We start from the raw sequence: 17836 nt of genomic DNA, 5'->3' as shown, positions 1-17836 counted from the left end.
CCTTCCCAGTACACCAAACAGGAAGTGTCTCAAGTGGAGAAACTATTGCGAGAACACCAAGACTCCTTTGCAAAGCATGACACCGACTTCGGGTACACCACTAGTATCCAACACGAGATTCCCACGGGCGATACTGCCCCTATTCGCGAGAGGTACCGACAAATACCACCTCAACAATACCAGGAGGTGAAAAGCCTCTTAGAATCTATGCTACACGCCGGAGTGGTGCGGGAAAGCCAGAGCCCATGGGCTGCACCCATGGTGATAGTCAAAAAGAAAGATGGATCCCTGAGATTTTGCGTAGACTACCGTCGGCTGAACGCTTGCACGATCCGGGACTCCTATCCACTCCCCCGGATCGAAGAGTCACTGACCGCCCTGAAAAAGGCCAAATATTTTTCGTCTCTAGACTTGGCCAGTGGATATTGGCAGGTCCCCATGAGTGAGAAGGACAGAGAAAAGACCGCCTTCATCCTTCCTATGGGCCTGTACGAGTTTGACCGGATGCCATTCGGTTGTTACGCACCAGGGACCTTTCAGAGACTGATGGAACGCTGTCTGGGAGATTTCAACTTCGAATTCACGCTGATATACCTTGATGACATCGTGGTATACTCCGCCACCTTTGAGGATCACCTTCACAAGCTTGGCAAAGTGTTCTAGCGCTTGAAGAAACACGGCTTGAAGTTGAAGCCCAGCAAGTGCCGTCTATTCCAGCAGGAGATCGATTACCTGGGACACCGGATCTCAGCCGAAGGTGTCCAACCCTCTCCAGAGAAGATAGCAGCTGTCCGAGAGTGGCCACAACCAACTACCATCAAAGAAGTCCAGGCTTTCCTGGGGCTAGCGGGCTATTACCGCTGATTTGTCAAGGACTTTGCCCGGCTTGCGGAACCACTGCATGAGACCCTCCGAGGGACCGCGAACAGTCCCAGAGGACGACGCATCAGCTGGGGGCCCGACCAAGAAAAATCCTTCCGGGCGCTTCAAGCTGCTCTGACATCACCCCCTATTCTGGCATTTGCAGACTACACCTTGCCGTTCCAGTTATACACCGACGCCAGCCTTCAAGGTCTCGGGGCGGTCCTCTCCCAAGTCCAAGATAACAAGGAACGCGTAATAGCCTATGCCAGTAGATCCCTCCGTGATACCGAAAAGAACCCCGTCAACTACAGCTCTTTCCGCCTGGAACTCCTGGCCCTGACCTGGGCTATGACAGAGAAATTTGCTGGCTACCTGACAGGGGCGGAGGTGCTGGTCGTGACAGACAACAATCCTCTTGCCCACCTAGAAAATGCCAAACTAGGGGCAATGGAACAGCGCTGGATGGCAAGGCTCTCTAGATTCCAATACAAAATTAAATACAGAGCGGGGAAGGAGAATCAGAATGCTGACAGCCTTTCCAGAGTGACATCATCCCCACCAGTGGGAAACCGGGATGAAGAGTTGGAGGAAGATGAACTGCCCGACTTTGCCCGGCTAGCTAAACAAATAGAAGATAGCCGCCAGTATGCTGTAGGCGGGATCGAAGCCATAGTGGGGTCCCCCCTGTCCCAACAAGAATGGGCCAAGCTTCAAGATCGAGACTCTGAACACGTCTTACTGAAACAGTACGTGACGACACAAGAGAAACCACCCTCCGAAGTAAGAGCCCGACTATCAACCAGGGCCTCTACCCTACTTGCCCAATGGGATCGGCTGATCGTGAAGGATGGAGTCTTGTATCGCAGGGCCCTTTTATCCCATATGCTGGAAGAATGTTTGCAGATTGTCGTCCCGGTGCAGCTAGCCCATGAGATGGTGGCTGAAGCCCACAGAAGGAACGGCCACTTCGGCATAGACAAGACCCTCCGGTGGACCCAGCAATTCATTTTTTGCCCAGGACTCCGTAAGCTGGTTGAAAACGTCTGCCTAAGCTGTCGTACATGTGAACTCCACAAGTCTACTGAGCAGCGTGCACCCGTCCAGACCATTAGCACATCCAGGCCCCTCGAGTTGTTGATGGTGGACTATCTGTTGATCGGAACGGCGAATAGTGGCTACCAGTACTGTCTGGTGATGGTGGACCACTTCACAAAATTCGCCGTCGCTGTTGCTACCAAAGATCAGACTGCCGAATCAGCTGCACAGGCCATCTGTCAACACTTCGTTCGGGTCTACGGGTGTCCGGAGCGGCTGCACTCGGATCGGGGGGCATGTTTCGAAGGGCGAGTCATTGAAGAACTTCAGCAGATGTATGGAATCAAGAAGTCCAGGACCACCCCTGTTATGACCCCAATGGCAGAGGGTCTCAAAAGTACATACCAAGTCTGCAAACATAAAAAACCAGCTCATAGGGCAGTGGTAACTGGGCTAACCGTATATCTAATCCTAGCACCACAAATAGCAGCAGCCGGGGAACGTGCCTACGTTGGTTCTAGACGTCTCGCGCCAGCCGGAGAACTAACTAACCCTAGAAGGGAAAAGATAGACCTTTCTTGCCTCCAGAGAAAAGACCCCAAAAGTTGGATACAAGCCCCCCACAAATAATAACGGTGAGGTAAGGAGAAAAGACAAACGTAAGAATGAACTAGAAATTTAGCAAAGAGAGGCCCACTGACTAATAGCAGAATATAGTAAGATGACTTATACGGTCAGCAAAAACCCTATCAAAATTTCCACGCTGGATATTCAAGAACCCCCGAACCATCTAACGGCCCGGGGGGAGAATACCAGCCCCCTAGAGCTTCCAGCAAAATCAGGAATCACATTTAGTACAAGCTGGACAGAAAATAAGAGCAATACAGATAACCAAAAAACAAGGAAGCAGGACTTAGCTTAATTTTGCAAGAACCCGGACCAGCAGACAGGAGCAAACAGAAAGGATCTGATTACAACGATGCCAGGCACTGGACTGAGGATCCAGGAAGTTTATATAGCAACACCCCTGGACTAACGACCCAGGTGGGTGCCAAACTGAGGAAAGACAATCCCAGAGTCATATCACTAGTGACCTAGTGACCACAAGAGGGAGCCAAAAAAGTCTAATTCACAACACACCTCGTATCATCCACAAGGGAATGGCGCGTGTGAACGTTTCAACCGGACTCTCTTACAACTGATCCGAACCTTAGCAGAAGACAAAAAGCCCGACTGGCCTCGATTCCTCCCAGAACTGCTGTAGGCCTATAACAATCAAGTCCATTCTGTCACCGGATACACGCCTTACACCCTCCTTTTTGGCCGCCCAGGCAAAGGCATCCATGAGCTACACCTGTCTAACCCTGATGAAGACACCTGTGGTACCTATCCTTCCTGGCTACAAGCACACCGTCAAAGGATGGAAACTGTCTACCAGATGGTGGAACAGCAGATCCAGGACCAGGTTCACGCTGATCCACTTCCAGTACAAGACGACCTACTGAGTGTGGGTCAACTGGTCCTAGTTCGTATAAAGAAACCACAAGGAAAACTCCGGCCCAAGTGGGAGACCGAAGTCTATCGAATAATTGGACACCCGTACCCTGGTGGCCCCGTCTACCAAGTACAAGGTGAAGACAGTGGCAGCCTCCGCACCCTGCACCGTAACATGTTGCGCCCCTGTCGTTCTCAGCCTGACTCCCCTCCTATAATGCCTAGAGAGACGGATGTCACTAATACTGTGGGAGACACCGATACCGGGGATGTAGAAGTGGAAAACATTCCTACCCCTGCTCGCCTGACTGACACGTCTGCACCCCTTACCTCCTTGACTGACTTACCGACTGGGGCGGAGAGTGGAGTGACTGATCGGGGAGAGAGACTAGCACCCGTTAGGCGGACAGCGAGGACCACCGCAGGAGTGCCCCCGGGACAGTCCTACAGAGACCAATATGTGTGGCCCTTTTCACAGCCGGGTCCTACAACCTCCACAGCCATCGCCGCCCTGGAGACAGTCGTTGACAGGGACTGCCAACCTTCAAGTGGGGGGGCGTGTAATGAGCTGGCCGGCTGTGACTGTTCTGTTATCATTGACATAGAAGAATCTGTGACAGACACTGCCCCCGTGTGGCCAGAAGTTATACCTATGCCGAATGTGATTACAGAGAAACAAACTGTATTGGCTAAGCTCCCCCCTGTTATGTCATGTGACCAGGAAGGAGGGAGAGAAGAAGGAGAGCCCGGGAAACTTCTCTGTGCAGAGAGAAGTCTGTGTATGCTGGTGCCCTCCTGTAGATGCGACATAGGAGATTGCCTGGACGATTCCCCTCTCTTGGAAGCTGACATCCAGATTGTTCCCAGCTCCCACACTGCAGAGCACTCAGCGGTGACATCTTCACAGATCCAGGAGCCCATGAACTGTAAGCGGGTCCTCTGTTGAGAGGCCGAACACCCCACCTTTACCTGCTGAACCCCCAAGGATTACAGTCTGGACCTGAGAGACAGAGTTTTGTTCACTCCCTGTTGTTTTCTCCTCGGCTGGAGCGTCTCCCTGCAGTGACAGACAGGCCTGCGACGTGGGAAGATTACCTCCTGGAGTAAAGGAACTGGTAACGTGTGGATAGGGACAGTGAGGGATAGTTTGTTATTACACGTTAATTCTGTGAATAGGCATTTTTTGTATTGTCTACAATTGTGTTCCGCTGTGTTAAGAAAATGTTTAACAGTAAAGATACGTTTGTTAAGATGGAATCTGAGTGTGGAAGTTTTGCTGGGCCAGATCATGGATATGCATGGGCGGCCTTGCCCTCGCACACTTCACAGTCACTAGACATTACCTCTTCTATAGCATCCAAACGTTTGTGGACCTTCTGGTGTTCATTACACCATTCTCCTCTCTCTCTGTATAAGGTACTTGCCGGATCCGCATCTAAGGATTTGAAGGCAGCAAATTAGGACATAAGATACAGTGATATGAAATGTCAATTCAATCATAATACATAATGCATGCAAAGTGGGTTTTATAGAAAGTCAAAACCATCAGGCATAAACTAATCTGACAGGTAGGGAACAAAAGTTTTGCAGTGGTCCCAACTGGTAAACAAGTACTTGGATTAATATTCTACTTTACCACCAGTATGTTTTATGTTAGCTTCTAGAAGCTCTCATATCTACAAGATTATCATTTTGATTCTCTTACGATAGATTCACACAACTATATAAAAAAAACATTCAAAGTTTCGTCCAGGAAAGTGGCACTTTTTTTTTTCTCGCTATTCTGACTCCATAACTAGGCTGCAAGTGTTGGGCTCTTGAGACAGCATTTCTATGGATGTCTGTATGAATGAACCAGTACTCACAAAAAGAACTCTGTCAGATAGCATCAATTTGATTGCAGAGGAATGTGTGAAGATTCCAGAAAGTGTATATTATCAGGGGGAATTTTTGTAATAAGCACAATAGTAACAGCAGTAGAAGCAACAACTGCTGTAGGTAAAAAGACAATTCTGAACCAGGAATGATGGCTGACAAACACTAACTGGGGAAGAAGGGGGGTTTCTATACATCAGAGCATGGCTACAGGGAGAGAGACAGGACAAATTTCAAAAGTCAAACCTGATTGCATAGCAGCATAGCAACAATACAATGATAATAAAATAATGTATGATTGTCAAATCGTGAGACATGACAGCCGCTATTAATCTTTTCAAAACCATTTGCAGTTTCTTATTTTACAGAATTGCAATACATCCATAGAAATCAGATGCTATACTGTGGCACGCCCATAGACTTGAATGGATGAGTCTCACCTGATTTGCAGAGGAAAATTGTGTATGCTGAAATATTTTTCACGCAGAGATATGGTTATTATAATCCCTATTGCCCCATTGAATAATACTGTTGTTTTTTTTAATAGATAGCACCCGTACCGAAAATACAGTCATGTGCACGAGCCCTTACTGAGAGCAGTCTTACAGAACATGAATAATCCTTTCTTACATCTGTTCACATTTTCTGCCAAAGACAAATCCTATGATAGCATTTTATATAGTTTTACAGCTGTAAATATAATACAATATAAGTTGTCGATTAAATGCCTTGGCCTGTCATTGAACAATAAACCTTGCTGGTATTGAACAGTAAACCTCCCTGACAGAACCTCCGGTCCCATTCCAGGACTTACCCTGCTGGACTGTCCTTCCTGATCCAGTCCTCAGTACACTGGAAATAGTCAGAAATGCCCTTTCAGCCAATCACTGGCATAGGCCAGTTATCAGAGTGATCAGTGATTGGCTGAGGAGCTAGTTCTGCTGTGTAGAAGATGGGACTAGGAAGTACAGAGTGCCATCGTTGTGTTCATCACTATAAGTACATTCCAATCATGTTATACTGCTACAGTGTAATAATATCTAAAACATACTGTTAAATATAATTTTATGCTAAATGTGTTGTATGGAACATTTAATGGAAAAAGACTCTAACAATGTGTAATATACTCATTGCTAGGATTCAGCTGTTTCCACACTCCTCAGGCTGGTCCGGTCCATAGGTAATTTGCATTCAGCTGAACAAGTGCAAATCAATTTCAATTCCACTTCTTTCAATTAAGACTATTGAGAAAAGCAGAAGAGAAAATGTATGGCTATACTTGGCTGAATAAGGTGCAATTGGTCAGCCGACAAAGGACTTAGTTCCGAAACGCACGTCGGGGTGTGCGCTGTGCTTGGACCTGCAGACCTTAAAGGTACATGCCCCCTCTATTTGCACCTTATTGGCTTATGCCCCCTTATTTTTCTTGAGTTGCTTCTCAGTGCACCTTATAGGTATATGCCCCCTCCGGAGCTGCTCTTCATTGTACTTATAGGGTACTAGATGGTGGCCCGATTCTAACACATCGGGTATTCTAGAATATGTATGTATGTATATAGCAGCCACATAGTATATAGCACAGCCCACGTAACACAGACAGCCACGTAGTATATAGCACAGCCACGTAGTATATAGCACAGCCATGTAGTATATAACACAGCCCACGTAGTATACAGTACAGCCACGTAGTACGTAGCACAGCCACCTAGTATATAGCACAGCCACGTAGTATATAGCTGCCACGTAGTATATAGCACAGCCACGTAGTATATAGCACAGCCATGTAGTATATAACACAGCCCATGTAGTATACAGTACAGCCACGTAGTACGTAGCACAGCCACCTAGTATATAGCACAGCCACGTAGTATATAGCAGCCACGTAGTATATAACACAGCCACGTAGTATATAACAGCCCACGTAATATATAGCAGCCACGCAGTATATAACACAGCCATGTAGCATATAGGAGCCACGTGGTATATTGCACAGCCACATAGTATATAACACAGCCCACGCAGTATATAGCACAGCCCACGCAGTATATAGCACAGCCCACGCAGTATATAACACAGCCCACGTAACACATACAGCCATGTAGTATATAGCACAGCCACGTAATATATAGCATAGCCATGTAGTATATAGCAGCCACTTAGTATATAGCAGCCACTTAGTATATAGCACTGCCCATGTAGTATATAGCACAGCCGCATAGGATATAACACAGCCCACATAATATACAGCACAACCCACGTAACATATAACACAGCCCATGTAGTATATAATACAGCCCACGTAGTATATAACACAGGCACGTAGTATATAACACAGCCGTCGCAGTATATAACACTGCCCACATAGTATATGACACTGCCCACGTAGTTTATAACACAGGTCACGCAGTATATAACACTGCCCACGCAGTATATAACACTGCCCACGTAGTATATAACACTGCCCACGTAGTATATAACACAGGCCACGCAGTATATAACACTGCCCATGCAGTATATAACACTGCCCACACAGTATATAACACTGCCCACGTAGTATATAACACAGCTCACGCAGTATATAACACTGCCCACGCAGTATATAACACTGCCCACGTAGTATATAACACAGCCCACGCAGTATATAACACTGCCCATGCAGTATATAACACTGCCCACGTAGTATATAACACAGCTCACGCAGTATATAACACTGCCCACGCAGTATATAACACTGCCCACGTAGTATATAACACAGCCCACGCAGTATATAACACTGCCCATGCAGTATATAACACTGCCCACGTAGTATATAACACTGCCCACGTAGTATATAACACTGCCAATGTAGTATATAACACTGCCCACATAGTATATAACTCAGCCCAAGCAGCATATAACACTGCCCACGTAGTATATAACACTGCCCGTGCAGCGCCCCAGAGTTCTGGTCGTTGTAGTAATATTATTCTTCCACCAGGGGGAGTGACATTATGTCTGAGGGTAATAAAGGAGATCCTTTGTCCATGTGTCACAACCACACAACACACTTCACACTCCAGACCGCCAGGGGAGCTAAGCTTCTATCTATTAGGGCACTCCTCACAGTTAGATAAAACTGGTGGTTTGGATAGGAAGTGAGACAGACAGAACCCGACCGAGCTTGGAGAAGCTGGCTGGAGTGGGTTCCAGTCAGACCCAGACTGCGGTCTGTGGAGAACGAGGGTCCACGGAGCTGCGCCTGCCCCACGTGCGGCAGCATCCTAAGAAAGAAACATTGAAGAGCGGCGTATTGTAGTGAGTGAGAAACGAAGTCATAGCAAAAGGAGAGGAAAACCAGAAGGCGTTCTGCCCTGTAAAAGGCTGCCTCCTTCTGAGGCGCAAAGATCCCGGTAGCCAGAACACCGAGGGAGTAAGGATCTCTAAGCTTTACTTCAGAGACTGGCAGGACAGTTAATTCTACGTTGGCTGCCCGACATTTATACACAGGAGGCACGGTGGCAACTTGTGGAGGCCGGGGTGTCTCTAGGGTCCCTACAAAAAGCCTCAGGCCACCAGTCATATGTGTTTTGTCCTATCCTATCCATCAGGGGGACAGAGAGAAAGAGACTTAACATCTCCAATAGTTGTGAGGACCTTACCGAGTTGCTCAGCAGGGAGGTACTACAACACACAGGCGCTAGAGGAAGGCTACTGATTTCCACCTGGATAACGGGACTCTGGATTTGCCTTCTGACCGGCCGGACTCTGCCTGCCCTGTGATCTGGTGCCCTGGACTATGGATGCTGAAGCCTTCAGTAAAGGTAAAGAGACTGCAACCTTGTGTCCTCGTTATTCTCTGCGCCTTACACCATCCACCATCACCATCTACACTTCTGGGAAGCCCTGGGGGTACACTTCACCTGTGGGAAGGTATACCATCTAGCTGCCATAACATCACCCCAGCGGACCCCTAAGCAGCATCGGTCACCTTGACCGAATACCACAGGTGGTGTCACGAATATTATCCTATAAACTCTTGTCCTGTCATTACTGGACGCCCCTCAAAGGGCCACGGGCCGGGTTGGGCCACCGTGACATCCCCACCGAACCGAAGGACCCGGTACCGAGTGCCCCATTGCCCTTACGTGGGGGCGATCCACCCACGTAATATAAAACACAGCCCACGTAGTATATAACACAGCCCACATAGTATATAACACAGGCACGTAGTATATAACACAGGCACGTAGTATATAACACTTCCCACGTAGTATATAACACTGCCCACGTAGTATATAACACTGCCCACGTAGTATATAACATAGCCCATGTAGTATATAACACTGCCCACGTAGTATATAACACGGCCCACGTAGTATATAACACAGCCCACCCAGTATATAACACTGCCCACGTAGTATATAACACTGCCCATGTAATATATAGCACAGCCCACGTAGTATATAACACAGCCCATGCAGTATATAACACTGCCCACGCAGTATATAACACTGCCCACGTAATATATAGCACAGTCCACATAGTATATAACACTGCCCACATAGTATATAGCAGCCACGCAGTATATAACACAGCCCAAGTACTATAAAGCAGTGTGGGCAACATATCTCCGTTAAAAAAAAAAATTAAATAAAAAATAGTTATATACTCACCCTCCGGTGGCCCCCGGATCCAGGCGAGGCGTTTAGCAATGCTCCTCGTGACGCTCCGGTCCCAAGAATGCATTGTGGTCTCGTGAGATGATGATGTAGCGGTCTCGCGAGAGCGCTATGTCATCATCTCGCGAGACCGCAATGCATGGCCCGGAGAGTGGCGAGGAACGGCAAAGGCGCTGGAAGGTGAGAATAGCACGATTTTTTTTTTTATTATTATTTTTAACATTAGATCTTTTTACTATTGATGCTGCATAGGAATCATGAAAAACAAACAAGCAAAAAAATACTCCAAAACATCACTAGTATTTTGTTGCACCACCTCTGGCTTTTATAACAGCTTGCAGTCTCTGCGGCATGGACTTAATGAGTGTCATACAGTACTCTACATCAATCTGGCTCCAACTTTCTCTGACTGCTGTTGCCAAATCAGCTTTGCAGATTGGAGCCTTGTCATGGACCATTTTCTTCAACTTCCACCAAAGATTATCAAATGGATTGAGATCCAGACTATTTGCAGGCCATGACATTGACCTTATGTGTCTTTTTTCAAGGAATGTTTTCACAGTTTTTGCTCTATGGCAGGATCCATTATCATCTTGAAAAATAATTTAATCATCCCCAAACATCCTTTCAATTGATGGGATAAGAAAAGTGTCCAAAATATCAACATAAACTTGTGCATTTATTGAAGATGTAATGACAGCCATCTCCCCAGTGCCTTTACCTGACATGCAGCCTATATCATCAATGACTGTGGAAATTTGCATGTTCTCTTCAGGCAGTCATTTTTATAAATCTCATTGGAACGGCACCAAACAAAAGTTCCAGCATCATCTCCTTGCCCAATGCAGATTTGTGATTTATCACTGAATATAACTTTCATCCAGTCATCCACAGTCCACAATTGCTTTTCCTTAGCCCATTGTAACCTTGCTTTTTTCTGCTTAGGTGTTAATGATGGCTTTTGTTTAGCTTTTCTGTATGTAAATTCCATTTCCTTTAGGCAGTTTCTTACAGTTCGGTCTCAGACATTGACTCCAGTTTCCTCCCATTCGTTCCTCATTTGTTTTGTTGTGCATTTCCTGTTTTGGAGATATATTGCTTTAAGTTTCTGGTCTTGATGCTTTGATGTCTTTCTTGGTCTACCAGTATGTTTGCCTTTAACAACCTTCCCATGTTGTTTGTATTTGGTCCAGATTTTAGACACAGCTGACTGTGAACAACCAACATCTTTTGCAACATTGCGTGATGATTTACCCTCTTTTAAGAGTTTGATAATCCTCTCCTTTGTTTCAATTGACATGTCTTGTTTTGGAGCCATGATTCAAGTCAGTCCACTTGGTGCAACAGCTCTCCAAGGTGTGATCACTCCTTTTTAGATGCCAACGAGCAGATCTAATTTGATGCAGGTGTTATTTTGGGGTATGAAAATTTACAGGGTGATTCCATAATTTTTTCCTCAGAATTGAGTGATTCCATAATTTTCACCATTACTGACTACCACATTTTTTGTTCTTGATTTCTTTTAGTGTTTCTTAAAGCCAGAAAGTTGCCATTTGAAATGACTTTAGTTTTGTGCCATGTCTGTGATCTGCTTTTTTTCTACAAAATTAAACAACTGAATCAACATCCTCCAAGGCCGGTGATGCCATAATTTTTGCCAGGGTTTGTAGAAGTGAGAAAACAATTGAAGTTTAAAGTTCAAGTAATAAAAAAAATTAAGTTGAACAAAGTATTATATAAAATATTTTAAGCAATTATTATTTTTTTAAATAGTCCACAATGAACAAAGTACATATTCAGTACATCTACAAATGTAAAGACTAATAATTTAAAAAAACAAACAATGTTTTTGAACAAAAATGTGATCATCTTTTTAACCCCTTTCCTGTCTTGGACATATCCATACATCCCTGTGACCCGGAACTAATTGACCTGGGACATATGGCATCCTGGCAATTTTGCGCACACATGCCAACGGGTCCCGCATCGTTTCCGCCACTTTAACCCTCTAAATACTGCAATTGAATGCAGCATTTTGGGAACAGGCAGAGGGAAGACAACCCCTCTGCCTCTGAGGCGTCATCACTGGGTCCCGATTGTTGCCATTATGACCCAAAGTTTTCATGACGACATATGGGTCACCAGAGCTAGGAAAGTTGCTGATCATACACAGGGCATGATCAGTCAGTGCAGCGCTGACAGTTTGCATACAATAGGGATGCTGCTGCATCCGCATGCTATACAAGCGATCAGCCTGCAAAAAATAAAGGTCCCATAGTGGGACAAAGTAAAAAAGTTTTAAAAAGTTAGAAAAAAGTTAATAAAATGTAAAAATCTGTTAAAAAATCAAAAAAGTAATAAAAATCAAAAAATATTGTACCCATGAATGAATACTTTTATTTAACCCCTTTACCCCCAAGGGTAGTTTGCACGTTCATGACCGGGCCAATTTTTACAATTCTGACCACTGTCCCTTTATGAGGTTATAACTCTGGAACGCTTCAATGGATCCCAGTGATTTTGACTCTGTTTTCTCGTGACATGTTGTACTTCATGGTAGTGGTGAAATTTCTTTGATATTACCTGTGTTTATTTGTGAAAAAAACAGAAATTTGGCGAAAATATTGAAAATTTCGCAATTTTCCAACTTTGAATTTGTATGCCCTTAAATCACAGAGTTATGTCACACAAAATACGTAATAAGTAACATTTCCCACATGTCTACTTTACATCAGCACAATTTTGGAACAATTTTTTTTTTGTTAGGGAGTAATAAGGGTTAAAATTTGACCAGCAATTTCTCATTTTTACAACACCATTTTTTTAGGGACTACATCACATTTGAAGTCACTTTGAGGGGACTATATGATCGAAAATACCCTAGTGTGACACCAATCTAAAAACTGCACCCCTCAAGGTGCTCAAAACCACTTTCAAAAAGTTTATTAACCCTTCAGTTGTTTAAGAGGAATTTTTTGAATGTTTACAAAAAATGAACATTTAACTTTTTTCACCAAAAATTTAATTTAGCTCCAATTTGTTTTATTTTACCAAGGGTAACAGGAGAAATTGGACCCCAAAAGTTGTTGTACAATTTGTTCTGAGTATGCTGATACCCCATATGTGGGAGTAAACCACTGCTCGGGCGCATGGCAGAGCTCGGAAGGGAAGGAGCGCCGTTTGACTTTCCAATGCAAAATTGACTGGAATTGAGATGGGACGCCATGTCGCGTTTGGAGTGCCCCTGATGTGCCTAAACAATGTAACCCCCCACAAGTGACACCATTTTGGAAAGTAGACCCCCTAAGGAACTTATCTATTTGTATGGTGAGTAGAGTTGAGGGACTTTTACTTTTTTCGGATTGAGTCGGGTTTCGCGAAACCCGACTTTGTCAAAAGTCGGGTAGGGTGAAATCGGCCGATTATTGCGAAAAGTCGGGGGCCGACTGAAACACGAAACCCAATGCAAGTCAATGGGGAATGAAAGTCGGCAGTGAGTGGAGGACAGGAAAACACCTACAGTGCCCATTTTAATGTCAAAAACATCAATTCTTATTACTTAAGCCTGTCAATCTTAATTTACTTTATAATAATAGTTAGGCATTGAAAACTGGGGGTCATTTGGCTAAAGTTGTGGGGGGGTAGGGCTGGCTCAAGATTTTCGTGGGCCCAGGAAACACGGAATACGTCACGGCGGTGGAGCAGGGAGAGGTAAGTATTTCAACTTTGCAAGTGCTGTGATCCTGAGCAAGCAGGGGGGGCCCACTCATTGGCACTGGCACAGGGCCCCTCATAGTACGGCGGTGTGTTTGACGGCGGGTGGCGCCTCCCACTGGCAGACACGTTTGCGTACTATGAGGGGCCCTGTGCCAGTGACGTCGCCAATGAGTATGCCCCCCACCTGATGAAGGAACCTGCACTTTCATCTGCACCTTCCTCTTTGTCCCTGTGTAAGGTGGTATAGTGTGCAGGAAGGGGAACCTGACTTTCTGCAGGGTCAGATTCTGGCTGTGTAGAGTGCAAGGGGAATGTAGTGGTCTAGGTCAATGTACCAGCAGACTTATCTAGCAGTGGATGGGCAATGGGCAGGATGAGGAGGAAACACAGATATAGGCCCAAATAATAAAGTAGGCTAAATGCAGTTCAAATGTGGTAACAGGACTAAACAGGCGGCATTGCTTTTTTCAGTGGAGGAAAACTGTAATGAGTGGCAGACACAGTTAGTAGGCCCAAATAATAAAGTAGGCTAAATGCAGTTCAAATGTGGTAACAGGACTAAACAGGCGGCATTGCTTTGTTCAGTGGAGGAAAACTGTAATGAGTGGCAGACACAGTTAGTAGGCCCAAATAATAAAGTAGGCTAAATGCAGTTCAAATGTGGTAACAGGACTAAACAGGCGGCATTGCTTTGTTCAGTGGAGGAAAACTGTAATGAGTGGCAGACACAGTTAGTAGGCCCAAATAATAAAGTGGGCTAAATGTCTGCCAAAAAATTGTTCATAAATAAACAGGTGGCATAGCTAGGTACAGGGGTGGGCTCCTCTGCTGAGTAGCAGACAGTGGTAGTAGGCGCAAAGTATTAACTGGTCTAAATGGAGGCCAGGGCCCCTGTATTATTTTAACTATCATCTATCATTTCAACAAATTTGTATTGGCAGTGCCATTGAAGGATTTAACAGCACAGACTACACAGTGGTGGAGCAGGGAGAGGTAAGTATTGCAAGTGGTAGAGCACTGTTCGAGCTGGGGGGAACACTCTCTTGTGGGCGGTGGTACTGGCACAGGGCCCCTCATATTATGACGGTGTGTCTGACGTTGGTTGTGCACCAACACTGTCAGAGACATTTCATTGTACTATGAGGGACCCTGTGCCAGTGCCGTCGCCCAAAAGTGGGCCCACCCACCTGTCCAGGCAGACGGCACTCGCACGGGTGCTTGCGCCAGGTGGTGACCACGGCCCTATAGGGGAAGTCAGCCCATTTAGGGAGGTATAAAAATGGCCTATGGTGGACAATCAGCAGCTGCAAATGGAGGAATTGGAGAAGTCAGTAAGAGGAGACCAAAAGCAAGACATTTTTCAGGCAAGCTATGTGTCAGCAGGGGAAGGTGGTGCAAAATAATTTGAAATCCATGATTGGTTCATTTTAATGAAGGTTAGATCATCAACATTCTGGGTAGCCAGACATGTCCTTTTTTCGGTCAGTATTGAACCAGCAGCACTGAAGACTCTTTCTGATAGCACGCTAGCAGCAGGGCAAGCAAGCTCCTGTAATGCATATTCTGCCAATTCAGGCCAGGTGTCTATTTTAGATGCCCAGTAATCAAAGGGGAATGACCTGTGAGGGAGAACATCGATAAGGGAGGAAAAGTAGTTCGTAACCATACTGGACAAAGGCTGTCTCCTGTCACTTTGAATCGATGCAGCAGTACCTGTCGTGTCAGCGGTCATTGCGAAATCACTCCACAACCTGGTCATAAAACCCCTCTGTCCAACGCCACTTCGGATTTGTGCACCTCTAACACTTCTGTCATGTTGCCCCCTACGGCTCGTGTGAGAACCATCACCGCCGCTGTGTGCTGGGAATGCCTGAACCAAACGGTCTACAAGAGTTGCTTGTTTGGTAGCCAATATTTGCTCAAGTTTCTCATGTGGTATGATATTTTGTAATTTTCCTTTAAATCGTGGATCCAGGAGGCAGGCCAACCAGTAATCATCATCGGTCATCATTTTGATAATGCGGGGGTCCCTTTTTAGGATACACAAGGCATACTCAGCCATGTGGGCCAATGTTCCAGGTGTCAATTCACTGCTTGTGCTGGGTTGAGGAGCACTTTCTTGCAAATCAACATCACTTTTGTCCTGCAAAAACCCTGTACCTGACCTTGCAACGCCACCAGTTTCTATTGCCCCCTGAGAAGCATCCTCCTCCCATAAATATTCATCCCCATCATCATCCTCCTCCTCCTCCTTTTCGTCCGCCACCTCGTCCAGGAGAGTTCCCTGAGCAGACAATGGCTGACTGTCATCAAGGCTTCCCTCATCCTCGGCTGCAGACGCCTGCTCCTTAATGTGCGTCAAATTTTGCATCAGCAGACGCATTAGTGGGATGCTCATGCTTATGATGGCGTCGTCTGCACTTACCAGCCATGTGCATTCCTCAAAACACTGAAGGACTTGACAGAGCTCTTTTAGCTTCGACCACTGCACACCAGACAACTCCATGTCTGCCATCCAAGTGCCTGCCCATGTATGTGTATCCTCCCACAAATTAATTACAGCACGCCTCTGTTCTCACAGCCTCTGAACCATATGTAGTGTGGAGTTCCACCTTGTTGCAACGTCGATTATTAGGCGGTGCTGGGGAAGATTTAGCGATCGCTGATGGTTCAGCATACGGCTGGAGTGTATGGGCGACCGGCGAAAGTGCGAGCAAAGTCTTCGCACCTTGAGGAGCAGGGCTGGTAACTCCGGATAATTTTTGAGGAAGCACTGCACCACCATGTTCAAGGTGTGAGCCAGGCAAGGTGTGTGTTTCAGTTCTGAAAGGGCTATGGCAGCCATAAAATTCCTTCCGTTATCACTGACTACCTTGCATGCCTCAAGATGTACACTGCCCAGCCATGACTGAGTTTGTTGCTGCAAGTACTCGGCCAATACTTCCGCGGTGTGTCTGTTGTCGCCCAAACACTTCATTTGTAACACAGCCTGCTGACGCTTGCCACTAGCTGTTCGATAATGGGACACCTCGTGTGCAACACTGGCAGCTGCGGATGGAGTGGTCGTGCGACTGCGCTCCGTGGACGAGCTTTCGCTTCTGGAGGAGGAGGGGTGGTGAACACCTACAGCCAACTGTTTCCTAGACCGTGGGCTAGGCAGAACTGTCCCACTATGGCTGTGCCCTGTGGACCCTGCATCCACCACATTAACCCAGTGCGCCGTGATGGACACGTAACATCCCTGGCCATGCCTACTGGTCCATGCATCTGTTGTGAGGTGCACCTTTCCACTGACTGATTGCCTCAGTGCATGGACAATGCGGTCTTTGACATGCTGGTGGAGGGCTGGGATGGATTTTCTCGCAAAGAAGTGCCGACTGGGTAGGTCATAGCATGGTACTGCGTAGGCCATCAGGTCTTTGAAAGCTTCGCTTTCAACCAACCGGTAGGGCATCATCTCTAACAAGATTAGTATAGCAATGTGGGCGTTCAAACCCTGTGTACGCGGATGAGAGGATGAGTACTTTATTTTCCTAACGAGAGAGCTGCATATGGTGGAACTAGCGGTGGTGGTGGTGGACATGGCGGATTGACAGAGGGTTGGTGATGGTATTCTTTTTCCTACCAATAACCTTGTGATTCCCTGACTGCTTTGGCCTTGCGACGATACCTCCACATTTGCTGCTGGTGGTGTCCTAACCGGTGGGCTTACAGTGAGGGAAGCAATGTAGCGTTGCTGACTACCTTCATTCTGAGCAGGTGCACCAACGGTACGGGACTTTTGGTAGTTAGTCCAGGCTTGCAAGTGCATACTGGCTAAGTGTCTAAGCATGCACGTTGTATTTAAATTTTGAAGATTCTTCCCTCTGCTAAAGGTCTTTGAGCATTTCTTACAGATAACTTTTGACTGATCATTCAGATCTTGGTTAAAAAATTGCCACACTACACTCTTCCTACTATGGAATGCCTTTTCAGGCATTGCATGCTATGCTACTTTCATCGGATGGCCACGCTGTCCTAAAACTGTTTTTGTTTTTGACAAACGTTTTTGGCCTGATACGGGCCTGCCAGATGACAGCTGTTGCGATGTAGATGGCTGCTGCGGATCATCCTCCTCTGCTTCTGAGCTACTGGCAGCGGCACCCTCTTCCCCCAATGGCTGCCAATCTGGGTCAACAACTGGGTCATCTATC

The 17836-nt window shown here is 46.2% G+C and overlaps 1 protein-coding gene across 2 annotated transcripts in view; it reads right to left on the bottom strand.

Annotated features, from left to right (window-relative positions):
- PLAC9 (placenta associated 9) overlaps positions 1-17836 on the bottom strand; it is a 109182-nt gene that overhangs the window by 31268 nt on the left and 60078 nt on the right. For both annotated transcript variants that reach the window (XM_077259385.1, XM_077259386.1), the window contains exon 2: positions 4737-4828. In XM_077259385.1, coding sequence (XP_077115500.1) covers positions 4737-4828 — 92 coding nt within the window. The remainder of the gene's footprint in view (positions 1-4736; positions 4829-17836) is intronic.

The sequence above is a fragment of the Ranitomeya variabilis genome, chromosome 4 (genome assembly GCF_051348905.1).
Source record: "Ranitomeya variabilis isolate aRanVar5 chromosome 4, aRanVar5.hap1, whole genome shotgun sequence".
Classification (NCBI taxonomy): Eukaryota; Metazoa; Chordata; class Amphibia; order Anura; family Dendrobatidae; genus Ranitomeya; species Ranitomeya variabilis.
Note: the sequence above shows the minus strand (reverse complement) of the source record. Positions and strands in the feature narration are given on the sequence as shown.